General features: G+C 34.6%; 1 protein-coding gene across 50 annotated transcripts in view; it reads left to right on the forward strand.

Annotated features, from left to right (window-relative positions):
• The window catches only part of MADD (MAP kinase activating death domain), a 95732-nt gene that overhangs the window by 13571 nt on the left and 68435 nt on the right, over window positions 1-13726 (forward strand). For 32 of the 50 annotated variants that reach the window (XM_087951359.1, XM_087951366.1, XM_087951361.1 and 29 more), the window contains exons 3-11: window positions 884-1489; window positions 4016-4319; window positions 4620-4751; window positions 5439-5552; window positions 6088-6168; window positions 8619-8675; window positions 10918-11096; window positions 11845-12080; window positions 12371-12527. In XM_087951359.1, coding sequence (XP_087807485.1) covers window positions 884-1489; window positions 4016-4319; window positions 4620-4751; window positions 5439-5552; window positions 6088-6168; window positions 8619-8675; window positions 10918-11096; window positions 11845-12080; window positions 12371-12527 — 1866 coding nt within the window. The remainder of the gene's footprint in view (window positions 1-883; window positions 1490-4015; window positions 4320-4619; window positions 4752-5438; window positions 5553-6087; window positions 6169-8618; window positions 8676-10917; window positions 11097-11844; window positions 12081-12370; window positions 12528-13726) is intronic. The other 18 variants (XM_087951370.1, XM_087951373.1, XM_087951375.1 and 15 more) reach the window with 1 other exon arrangement.

The following is a 13726-nucleotide window of genomic DNA, read 5'->3' on the forward strand; positions in this document are numbered from 1 at the left end:
CCTACCCCAAATCAAGATGGAATTTGGCCATTCTATACAGCATTACAAAAAATAAACAAAAACACAACCAACAAGGGGGCCCTGTCTATCTCAACCCAAGGCATGGGGGAACTACTGGGACTGTAAGCCAGTAGTTTACAAAAAGCCAATGGCATGCATTAAACTTAAAGTGTAATTTTAGTTAGTTGTTCGGTTAGTATTTGAAGTTTATAATCTATATGGTTAGTAATTCAAATATTTTCTCAAGCAATTACTGTGGTATATTTAAAAGCTTGTGTTGTGAGGTTTGGCTTTTTTGATTTTGATTTGAATTTCAGTTTATTTATTGATTCACTTAACTGATTAATGCATCATGCTCTTTTACTGAAAGTTGTCCTTTCCCACCCTGACATTCTTACATGGAAGTAAAAATAATGACTTACCTTCTTACAATTGAATTGGAGACCTCAAATATAAAACCAGTTTATCATACTATCAAGCCAGGCTCACTATTACCTCTTTTTGCTTGTCGAAAAAAAGATCCATTTTGTTACTAACCATACATTTCTTGTTTCTGTCATCTAATTTTCCATTTAAGCTCTGGAGACGCTTATTATAATTGTATCATTTTTTAAGCTATTATGGTGTGCTAAGCATATCAATCATAAGAGTATATTTTCACTATTCTGTCCAAACCCTGTCAGGATTCATAAGCTCTCTTTGACATATTACTAGTCATGAAGATGACTCATTTCTCTTCTTTCTGCAACCCAACCTACAACCCCCATTTACAGAAAGAGTCCTGTGGTATTTGTGGTGTTTCCATTGGGAAGATTTGCATCAGTGTGACATTTCTACCTTAGTAACAGTATATTTCAGTAATTTTATACTTGTACTCCTGTAGGCAACCAAGCAGTGATAGTGTGGCACAGACACCTGAACTACTACGCCGTTACCCGCTAGAAGACCACACTGATTTCCCACTGCCTCCCGATGTAGTCTTTTTCTGCCAACCAGAAGGATGCTTAAGCGTGCGACAGAAGCGAATGAGCTTGCGAGATGATACCTCCTTTGTCTTCACGCTCACAGACAAAGATACAGGCATCACCCGCTATGGGATATGCGTTAACTTCTATCGGTCCTTCCAGAAGCGTATTTCCAAGGAGAAAGGTGAAGGACATCGTAGCCGAGATGGACAGAAGGCTCCCAAATCTGGGGATGCTTCAACTGTGCAAAAAGAAAGAGCTAACGAAAGTTTAGAGAGAGGTGTCTGTCTGCAGCCACAGAGCACAGAGCCAGTTCCAGATACAAACCGGTCACCTCGGAGTAAATCATCAGCAAAAGGCACTCATCGTTCTCGTAACAGTACCTTGACCTCACTCTGCATTCTCAGTCACTATCCCTTTTTTTCTACCTTTCGTGAATGTCTGTACACTCTGAAGAAGCTGGTGGACTGCTGCAGTGAGAGGCTCTTAGGCAAGAAGCTGGCAATCCCTCGAGGAGTGCAGAGGTATAGATGGGAGTGGGGTTTTCCCCCACTTGTTTCCAAATCTAAATGATACAGTAGAGTATAAAATCTTCATATAATTGGCTATTTGCCTAACAAAGTAAAAATTACTCAGATTCCCTTCTCTTTTCATGTGAGAATGTGTAGACCAGAGAATCTGTAGAGAGAGTTTGTTAGTAGAAGTGTAAAACTTTTTTATACCATACTGTCACTTATTTTCTAGAGACACAGTTTCTGTTGCTTAAATAGTGCGGCAAAATTAAAATCTTGAATTTTTCTTCTTCTTTTTGGGGGGTTGTAGTTGTAAATTAAAATTTATTATTAATTGTTAATTAATTAATTAAATTATTAAATAATAATTTAAGAGCCTGATAATAGGTGAATTAGGTGAATTAGGTGAATTAGGTGAATAAAGAGGTGAATTAGGCAAACAATTTACATGTAAGAACAAAAAAAATGTTTTACATGCCTATTTTCTCCTTTCATCACATTTTCCCCTTCTGTTGGCTAATCTACAACCTCAAAACTTTCCACAAGATTCATACACAGCGAAAGGAGTAAAACCTCTTCCTCACAGCCTTCAATACCCCAAGGATTGTATGTAGGGCTATAGGCTAGACAAGAAAGTTGAAAAAGAAATTGGAGGAGAATGTAATGGAAACCACTTCCATATTGTTGCTAGGAAAACCATATGGTTATATGTATAAAGTTAAAGGAATCAAGCTCACATGAGGGAGACTTTATCCGTGGCCTAGGTAGCTTTCAAACATTTCAGTCTCAAAAACTATTCAAGGCTTTAGAAGTCAAAACCAGCCCCTTGAATTGGGCTTGGACACAAAGTGGCAGCCATTGAACTTGCATAGAAGTGTGTGTCATGTTCTGACTTTCTAGCTCCCAACTGGAATGTCCAAAAGCTGCATCTGTTATTGAAAAAATTCTGGCATTTGACTACAAAATGTTAGACATGAGAATTTTTGTGATTTCCCCCAAAATGTTCTGATCTTAGAACCTTTATCTCTTTAAGATACAGGTAGTCATCAACTTATGACCACAATTTATGTTGTTAAGTGAGACATTTGTTAAGTGAGTTTTGCTCCACTTTACAACCTTTCTTGCCTCAATTGTTAAGTGAATCGATTCACCTGATAAATTAGTAACCCAGCTGTTAAACAAAAATGGTTTCCCCATTGACTGCTTATCAGAAGGTCGCAAAAGATGATTACATGATCTTGGGACACCATAAATATGAACTGGTTGCCAAGCACCTGAATTTTGATCACATGATCATGGAGATGTTTTGAAGGTCGTAATTATGAAAATGGTCATAAGTCACTTTTTAAATGCCATTGTAACTTTGAATTGTCACTAAATGAACTGTTGTAAATTGAGGTCTACCTATATATACATGAATACCATGTCAAAAATGTATGCATGCTATGGTATTCAATTTTTCCTTCTGTGAGCTTTGATATTTCCTTCTGTGAACTTTGATAATACTATAAATAAGATATACAAAGATAATAATAAGAAAGAAAAGAAGCATGAAAGGAAGCCTTTTCAAGCAAGCTGAAGGGAAATACATAAAGTTAGTGGACCTAAACATACAATATTATGAATTATTATTTTGCACAATGATTTCTGTAGTAAGCCTGCCACAATGGCTTTTTTAATTCTACTTTGGATTTCAGTAAAATGATACTGCTTTCCATTTTTGAGATGCAAAGGAATACTCTGTGAGACAAAAATGTATTGATAAAATATTATTGGGTGTTATTTATCTAAAGTATTCTGATTGCTGTACAATAATAATTCCTGCAGTATGAGTCTGTGAAACCTGGTTGATTCCAAGACTGACTTCATGTCTTACTACTTTGAGCCCTGATTGCTTTCATCATCAATGTAAAAAGATCATATTGCATATGTTACAAGATAACTATTTATTTATAATTAGCATATAATTTTGATTTATAAGGTTGCTGAATTAATCAATGACTGAGTTTTTATAAAGCTTATATAATTATATTACCAGAATGTTATTAACATGTCATTTTAGCCCTGCTCTCTGTTTTTTCATAGATTGAAAACTAAGATCGGGAGAACATAATATTCATAATTTGAACTGTATACTCCCAAGTCTGATCTCTGTTCCAGGGCCTCCCCCACCAACAACCATATGTGTACTTGTTGCATGGCGCAATACTACACAAATGCATAAAACTGATAAAACAGATTCTACATTACAAACAATTTTATGATTGCTTTTTATATAGTAATCTTTGGGGTGTAATGTGATGAATAAACCTGCCCATTATGGCCCAGTGCTATATATTGCAGCATGCCATGATGACTTGTTCAGAAAACCATGGTTAGTCTTTTGATTTAATATTATGTATGTATGCAAAGTGTCAAAAAATGTCTTCTGAATCTTTATTGTTCTCTTGAAACAAAGCTATAACCTAATGTTTTTTGCAGGATTTTCAGTAGAACTACTAAAAGTAGGTGTATTAATCCTATCATTTTTTTATAAAGGGACACCATGTGGCGGATTTTCACAGGCTCACTGCTTGTGGAGGAGAAATCTAGTGCTTTGCTACATGATTTGCGTGAAACCGAGGCTTGGATTTATCGGCTTCTTCGCTCACCTGTGCCAGTTGCTGGCCAGAAACGTGTGGATGTGGAAGTTTTACCTCATGAATTGCAGCCAGCCTTGACATTTGCCCTCCCCGACCCTTCCCGCTTTTCTCTGGTGGATTTCCCTTTGCACTTGCCCTTGGAGCTGTTAGGTGTGGATGCCTGCTTGCAAGTCCTGTCCTGCATTCTTCTGGAACATAAGGTGAGAGGAAAATGTGGCCGATTCGTCGTAGATAATTTAGCAGTGAGAACTGCATTGCCTTTCCACAATGTTTCAGTAGTGCTTTAGCATTGAAGATTATATAGATTTGTCATAATTGATAATTTCCTATTATTGTCCATGAAGGAATAAAGGGTGTGTCCTTCATAATTGTATCTTTTTGTGTAAACTAGCATTTGATTAAGGAAGCAGCACTGGAAATGAAAATAGAACTGAGCAGCATTTAAGAAAATTTAGAATTTTGCTTTATGTTTGCACTAATGCAATTTTCTTTGGCCTCAGGTAGTACTGCAGTCTCGAGATTACAATGCTCTATCTATGTCTGTGATGGCATTTGTATCTTTGATCTACCCATTGGAATACATGTTCCCAGTGATTCCTCTCCTTCCTACCTGCATGGCTTCCGCAGAACAGGTATATCAATGATTATGTTAGGACAGTCCAACCTTGACTCAACTAAAGACTTTCCTTAGAGCCAATATATTTATCTGTTAACAAGTATTGCTTACTTGTTACTGAAATCTTCAGTGTATTTATTTTTTCTTGTGCTTGGAAAGAATTAAGAATGTTTTCAAAGGATTATTTTTCTAAAAGAAAGTCTAAATTCTTTCCTTCTATACACTTTTTTATATTGGTTGCTTTAGAACAATGAATGTTCTACATTTGATTTACTGTAGCTTGAAAAAAGAATTGTATGCCTTTGAGTTAGCTGGAGTCCTGGTAACTGCCTTTTTTAATAAGACTTTCAAAGTGACTCATCATTGCCTTTTCACCTGGTCTGACAGAGAGTGCTTGATTCAGAGGCAGATATCTGGCTTTGTGCCTGACAAGGACTAGGCCTTCTGATTCCCGACATGATGGAATTATTTCTACATGAAATTAGGTCTCAAAATCAACATTACTTTAATTATTTCCAAATGTATTTTCCATCCTATGCGGTATAAGTTTAAGGAGTTTCCCAACTATTTCATTGTCTTCTCAGCTTTGTTATATTTATTTCTGATATACCTTCTTCCAAAATATACTGTATATACATTAGTATTTAAACTTGCCCAGTTTTGTTCTTATCTGACTTTTATTAATATTTTCTGCCCATTACAGCTACTTCTAGCCCCAACACCTTATATTATTGGAGTACCAGCAAGCTTCTTCCTTTATAAGTTAGACTTTAAAATGCCAGATGATGTATGGCTGGTGGATCTAGACACCAACAAGGTAACTTGTTCCTATTTATGTGTTAAATATAGTTTAGAGAAGCATTTAGGCATGCAGGTAGTGCTTGACTTATATTGATAATTGGAACTGGAATTTCAATCACATGGTTGCAAATCCTACTTCCTTGATCGACTTTATTTGTCAGAAGCTGGCTTGGAAGGTTGCAAATCATGTGACTGCAAGATGCTACAATTATCATAAATGCAAATCAGTTGTGAAGTACCTAAACAGCAATCCCAGGACTGTGAGGGGGATATGATGGTTGTAACTTTGAGGACAGGTCATAAGTCAGTATTATGAATTATCTAATTCCGCATTGTTTTTTCTAACAAAGATACCTGTTTTCTCCCTGCTTCTAAAACAACTTAATTTCCTGGTCACCAATATTTGATGGATTATTTGGTTCTCTTTGTCACACTGATTTGGAGCATAGATTCCTTTGCATGAGTTAATTGAGCTTGTTTCCATGATATATAAAAGAAATCCACTCAAGGGATTTCCTTGATGCAATGTTATTTTTAAATTTTAATTTCAGGTCATTGTTCCTACAAATGCTGAATTACTGCCTACTTTGCCAGAACCGGAAGTTTTAGAACTGAAAAAGCATCTGAAGCAGGTAAGTTAATGTTCTGGTGAGTATGGTTAAGAGGAGTTTAAAACTAAGATGAGAGTGTTGGGACAACAGAAACTTGGACCAAAGTTTTAAGAGGTCCAGGCTCAAAGTTGATCATAATTTCATAATCATCATTTTACTACTTGTGAAGGAAAATCTCTGTGAGCATCAGAGGTATATATTAAAGAAAATGAGTAATGAAATAATATTACTATTAGAACAAGGAGACTCTGGCTACTTATTGAAGTTCCTTCTAATTTCTGGTCCCCAAATGAATAGTTACTTCAAAAAATAGCTTCCCTTGAAGAGATACTGGAATGTATATAATGTATTTAGAGAAGGATATGAGAAACCCTAATTCTTATTAGATTTGGAACAAACATCCTGTGTAATAATTTTCTTCCTTCCTTTTCATTTCTTTAATTTTTACAAAATAGTAATTGTCTCACCCCACCAAGAATCAATTTGTTTTATATTGTTTGTTTCATGAAAGTATACAGATTTGTTTTTTCCTGTGAATTATGTTCTAGAAATATACCGTGTTTCTTTTGAAGTCAGAATATGTGGGAATTTAAAGGGTGAAAACCAAAAGGGAAGGGCTTGGATCAAGACTAAGAGTAGTCACTTGCAGAGTGTAACAATCACATTAATAATTAATAATTGATTATTATTTTTAAAAAGCTCAATTAGGTTGGTCAGCTATAAAATACTGGTGAACTAGTAATTATTCTTCCCCCCCCCCCAGTGCTGTACTAGATTGTGGATGAGGAAAAAAAAAGCTGAAAAGGGGCTGCATGTCCAAAATCTGTTGGGGTAGTCACCATAACATTTTCTTAAGAGAGTAAAACAACTTCTGTTCTTTTCAGTTTGTCCAATTTCTGCCTATTTCCTGTCATTTCACCGTTCTATTAATTTATACCTATATTTATGGAGCAATCTTATGGATATTTATTTATAGAATTGATTTGTGATGGTGTTTCCAATAATGGATTATTAAACTTCAGAGTAAAAATATGTATCCTAGAAAGGTATAATATATGGGCCATAAAATGAAAATCGTGGTCAAACATAATATTAAACTACAATTGATCATCAGACTAACCTTAGATTGCCTACAGTTTTGCTTGTTATTCAGATTCAAACTATTTAATAATAATAGTGGTTCATTGAAAAAAAAGCCACATTTATAAAGTGTGTATTAAACATATCTTATTTTAACCAAATATAGTTAACATTAACCACAATTTGAAGTTTGGTAGTACTAGCACTCAATTATAGTTTAATATTGTATAGCCCTAATCAGTCATATATATGGTGATAAAAATTGAATCTCTTTATTGAGGCTTGGAGTTTTATGCGAGATCTATTCATACACACGACAATCTTGATGTGATCATGAAGCTTTGAAATCATCTTGAAGTGCTATTTTTGAACTGTTATCAATATGTATGCTTCAAACAGCATTAGAGTATGGTTTATCACATCCTTACTCCACCGTCATTTTGATAAGCTACATTTGACGTGTGTCAAACTCTGTGGACTATTCATATCATTCAGAATCACATAAAAAGCTTTGCCACTCTCTTTAAAATGGTTTTATACATCCAACTTTGAATTTAATAACTGCACAAAGCTCATTCTTTTGTTCCTACCCCTCCCACTCATTGTATGCCTTAAACATTTTGATTTTTTCTATGACTTGTTTTCCCATTGTACATCATTAATTTTATTTATATATATATATATATATATATATATATATATATATATATATATATATATATATATATATATATATATATATAGTGTTACAGCAGCAGTTCAAAAGCTACTGCTTCTGTCTCTTACAGAAGAGCAGGATTATATGTATTGTGTAAGCTAATGCAACAGACCAACAGGCAGTAGAATCTGCAATCTCTCTTTCTGATCTGTTTGGTTTCTGTTTCCACAGTTTAAGGGGCTGTTGGCAACATTCCCACACACCTGAACAATATGAATAAAATAAAAATCCATATTTTATTCTAGCAGAAAGGAAACACAATCTTATTTTTTATTAAATAAATGAAGGCAAGAATGAAAAAAAAAATCTTTACTGATGGTAATGAATCTAGGCAACAAACTTATGTGAATACGTATGTAAAATATTTTAAAAGATGTTTACAGCCCATTCACTGCAGTCACAACATCAGATGTTTGTGTATTAAATTATTTGTGGTGCATCAATTTACTAGCCCTCAGTACTTTTTAAGGGAACATGTTTACAAACAGGTGTATGGGAGCAAAGCAGCATGGCCTTCTTCAAGAACTGTGCTTTTTATTTTTATTTATTTATTTTCTCATCTGTGGTATTAGTAATAATAGACTTTTCTCCATCTGTCTCTATGTGATCATGTATTCGTCTTTGGCTCTGATTGTCGCTGATGTTGTCATGTGATCTTCCATCTTGCCTCCAGACTCTGATTAGCATGTCTGCAATCACTCAGCAACAACTGCTCACGCCTGAAAAAAAGGTGTCTTTATTTTACCTTTTTCTCCCTTAAGTTGCCATTGGATAATTTTTGTTAGTCTATTTTGATGTATTGGCTTTTGACAAGAAAGGGTATTTTGGTGGAAGATATCAGTGAAAGACGGTGAACTAAAGCGAAAGATAAATAAAAGAAATTCACATGGCTTGAGGGTAGACCACCCTCTCCTCCAAAGAAGTTGAAATTGAGAAAACTTTAGTGGACAACCTAGAGAACTAAGATGTTTGGTTTTTTGTATATTCAGCATGTTAAACTAAGATGAAGATACTTGTTTTGTGAATATTACAAATGTGATATGAGAAGTGCCATTTCAGAAGCCAGAAGAGTTGATGAAAACTGTTTAAAACTTAAGCCGCCTTGGAATCTGGGCTTCCATAGTAATTGTATAGTGAAGAATGCATTAACTCTGCTCCTTTTATATGGCATGAAGGGCAAAATTGGAATCTCAGAACAAATTGGCTGAGTTAAGAATTCAGAACCAGAAATAACTACCCAATAATGTAAATTTGTATTAATCTGTTTAATGCATTTGTGTATCATTCTCCATAAAAACTTGTTCTGAACTAATTTCTAATGTTTAAAATAAAAAAGTAATAAATATACATTAATAATACATATGATTGTATCAAAGTCATTAGAGTGTATGCCAGTAAATCAGACTATATTTGTGTAATTAATACACATCCCATCTCATCTATGTTTTGGAGGGAAAAACTTTTTAAATAAGTTCCTAAAAAGAAAACTCTGGATGTGCTTTTTTTTCCAGAGTGTATTTCCCAACAGATAAAAAGTTCTTATTGCCACCTATCTGACATCTGATGGTGTGTGCATTCTAAATGGATGTTCTTAACTTGATTTGGAAATAGAATAGAATAGAATAGAATAGAATAGAATAGAATAGAATAGTTTATTGGCCAAGTGTGATTGGACACACAAGGAATTTGTCTTGGTGTAAATACTCTCAGTATAAAGAAAAGATACATTCGTTAAGAATCAAGAATCATAACGTACAACACTTAATGATAGTCATAGGATACAATCAACAATCAAATCATACTAGGAAACAGTCAATATAAATCGTAAGGATACAAGCGACAAAGTTACAGTCCTACAATCACAAGTGGGAGGGGTGATAAGGAGTGATGAGAAGATTAACAGTAATAGTAGTGCACACTTTGTAAATAGTCCAAAAGTACCTGGTACCTATGCTTTAAAGCAGTTTAAGTTGAAACTATAAGTTGAATCCAACATTCATATTCAGCATGCAGTAAGATTGTGAGATTTAAAAATTGGGATCATATTCCATTATTGGTAATTATTGCAAAATAAGTCATTTTTTCAGAACCAATGTTAAGGCACCAGGCTTTGATGTGAAACCAGATTGGATTACTTTGGGCCAGCCACTATCTTTCTCTCAGCTAAACTTATCACATTGGTTTGTTGTTGTAGAAAATAGGAGAGAGGAGTATTATGTTCATTGCATATTAAAGATGGAATAAAAATAAAATAAAATCTTCAAGGGCTAGTTCAGAGGTTTGTCAGGACTGAACATTGACTCAAAGGCAACCCCCACCCCCCAAGTCCTTTTTAAATAAAACTGTAGAATATAATTTTTGTATTTTAGGATGTATCAAAATACTATTGATAGTTTATTTTACATTTAATGTATCTTTTTTCTTATGTAGCCAAGTTAATAAAATCGTATTTTCCAATATTTTTCTTACAATATGTTTAGAGAGGAATTTAAATTCAAGATTACTCTTGATTTATTTTTCAAAGCTATTGAGCCTAGAGTATTTTATAGTTTCTTAAATAAATAATTGAATCTCACAGCATTTCATTTCAAAGTTTTTCTGTTTTTCTCTAAAACAGCTTTAGTAGGTAAAATGGTAAATTAAAAAAATGCAACTTCTGATTAGATTTAATTGATTATGTGAATGTTTTGTGTTTTGTGCAATTTTTTAGTATAAGAATATTTACAGTAGTTTGTGTATTTCCCTCTTTTTATTTTCTGTTTATTCAAATGTAAGAAAAGATAAGCAATTAAGCAGAGGAAGGATTGATTAAGTTTTTTCTTATTGGCATTAAAAAACAACAACCGAAAGAGGTCTCAGATGATCCCAGGGTATATTGGAACATCACACTGTTTGTGTTTTGCCCATGAGACAGAGCTGTATTATAGCAATGCCATTTTTGTTTATTATGTTTGTAACATATTGCTCTTTAGGCTTTGGCCAGCATGAGTTTGAATACCCAGCCTATTCTTAACCTAGAAAAGTTTCATGAAAGTCAAGAAATCCCATTGCTTCTGGGAAGACAACAGAATGACCTACAATCCACACCGTCCACAGAGTTCAACCCACTGATTTATGGCAATGATGTAGATTCAGTGGATGTGGCCACTAGGTGAGATGAAGCATTGTGCTTTTGCTGAATGAAAATAATAAACTTCCAATTAGTTGGGAAGAGCCGGTGTTCGGTTTAGCAATAGATGATAAGTAAAGTTATATTATCTTCCGACAATGTACATTGGTTATCTATGAATATTCGGATAAAATTGTTGTAACAGTGTGATCTTCTCATGATGATCTACGGTACTAAGTAGTATGGTTAATATGTTGCTTATATATATTTTGTGCAGAAGCTGTTATATGACTTCTGTGAATTATGCCGACTTTGTAAATGTTTAGGATAGCTGGTATAAAATTGGTAACGTCCTTCAGATGCCTTGATTTAAGATACTAAAATAGTATATATTTACATAATATATTTGGGGCTCTTCAAAGAAAGTTATCAATGTTACTGACATTTTAGGGCAGCCATGTTAATTGATGTTAACCAAAACACAGGAGTAGCCTAGTAGCACTTTTTCAGACTATCAAATCTTACCGAACAATGTAAGCTTTTTCAATCTGCAGCTCACTTCATAATTTAGTTGTAGAAAAAGTGGGCAATATGATGAAAACAGCATTTTGGAGGGTTGAGAAGTGCTTCTGAGAGTCAATTTAGTGATTGTTAGCATGAACAAACTTATTCATTTGTTCTTTCCTTATTGGGAATGCATCATCAGTTATTTTTTTGGTGATTCATGAATGTTCTGCGCCTTTTCAGTTTTCATGCTAGTTGCTAAATGACCTATCTTTCCTTTTTAAAGGGTTGCTATGGTGAGATTCTTCAATTCACCAAATGTTTTACATGGATTCCAGATGCATACCCGCACACTTCGTCTCTTCCCACGCCCTGTGGTTGCATTTCAGGCCAATTCCTTTTTAGCTTCACGACCAAAACAGACACTATTTGCAGAAAAATTGTCCAAGACACAAGCAGTTGAATACTTTGGGGAGTGGTCTCTCAGTCCCACTAATTATGCTTTCCAAAGAATCCACAACAGTAAGTGTGATCATAAATTGTTGGCCCTCTTGATTTTAATTTGGGATGTTCCGATGCAAAATATTGCCGAGAAATAACTGACCACTATGTTTTAAGATTTTATCTTAAGAACAAAAAAGATTTGTTCAGTATAAGGAATTGTTTTTCCAATAAAAATTAGAAATACCTATTTCAAGCCTGAAATACTGTTATTTTCCATAATTGTCCGGGTTTTAGAATGTTCATGTGGCTTCTGTAACTGTATTTTTGTGATTGGCATAAGGCAAACTTGTTTCTTATTGCGTTTATAGACATGTTTGACCCAGCTCTGATTGGTGATAAGCCAAAGTGGTATGCTCATCAGTTGCAGCCAATCCATTATCGTGTTTATGACAGCAATTCTCAACTAGCTGAAGCAATGAATGTCCCAGCTGACAGAGAAACAGATTCAGATCCTACTGATGATAGGTTAGTAAGGAACGGAATGCAACTGCATGCAACCAATCTTCTTTGTCATTCTTTGTCATCTTCTTTGTCGTGAACTTTGTCATTCTTCGTAAGCATTTTTTGTTTATTTGTCTCCAGCATCAGTTTCAAGGACACATTGCAGATAATTTATAACAAAAATCATTCAAAATATAGATGAAACAACAAAAAAGTATCAGATCCAGAATTCTTGAAAAGCCTTTTAAAGCCTGGGAGGATTAAAAGTTTTGCCTGGCTCCAAAAACATAATACAGGTAGTCCTCCATGTCACAACAGTTCGCTTAGTGAGCATTCAAAGTTACAATTGCACTGAAAAAAATGACATATGACACTTATGACCGTTGCAGCATCCCCATGGTCATGTGATTTGAATTTGGATGCTTGACAACTGCCTCACATTTATGACGGTTGCAATGTTCTGGGGTCATGTGATCACCTTTTGCAATCTTGTGAGAAGCAAAGTCAATGGGGAAACCAGATTCACTTCATAACCATTGTACTAATTTAGCAACTGCAGTGATTCACTTAACAAATGTGGCAAGAAATGTCGTATAATGGGGCAAAACTGACTTAACAATTTTTTTAGAATTAAAATAACAGAGTTGGAAGGGACCTTGGAGGCCTTCTAGTCCAACCCCCTGCTTAGGCAGGGAACCCTATACCATTTCAGACAAATGGTTATCCAGTCTCTTCTTAATAACTTCCAGTGTTGGAGCATTCACAATTTCTGGAGGCAAGTTGTTCCACTGAAGAGTTTTGTTTTTATGAGGAACTCTATTATCTGCACAAGAGGAAGAATCTTCCTAAATTGAGAGAAAATTTTGGATAGGGCACACTGCTTCAAGAATATTAATGTCATTTTGGACTTCTTTTAAAGGGTTTAGATAATGGTACAACTGTTAATACTTGTTAAGTTCTGGGCTGCTGTTCTCAGAAGTGTATTGCTTTGCAAAATTGCCTCCTTTTCCTTTGTATTGAAAACGTAATTGTACGCTATCTCTTTACTTTTTGTTTCGGGAGCAATATAGCATGAGGTTATGTTGCCTTTGGGAAACAGATCTTTAAGAGGCAGAAGCTCCAGGGCCATTCATTTCCTTATCTGGTTAAGTAGTGAACAGGGATATCATGCTCACACTTCCTGAGAATGGCAAATAAGTTCTCCAAAATTTAGTAGTTGCAGA

This window comes from Notechis scutatus, chromosome 1 (genome assembly GCF_049901735.1).
Source record: "Notechis scutatus isolate UNSWTSFEM ecotype Mainland chromosome 1, rNotScu1.2, whole genome shotgun sequence".
In the NCBI taxonomy this organism is placed as follows: Eukaryota; Metazoa; Chordata; class Lepidosauria; order Squamata; family Elapidae; genus Notechis; species Notechis scutatus.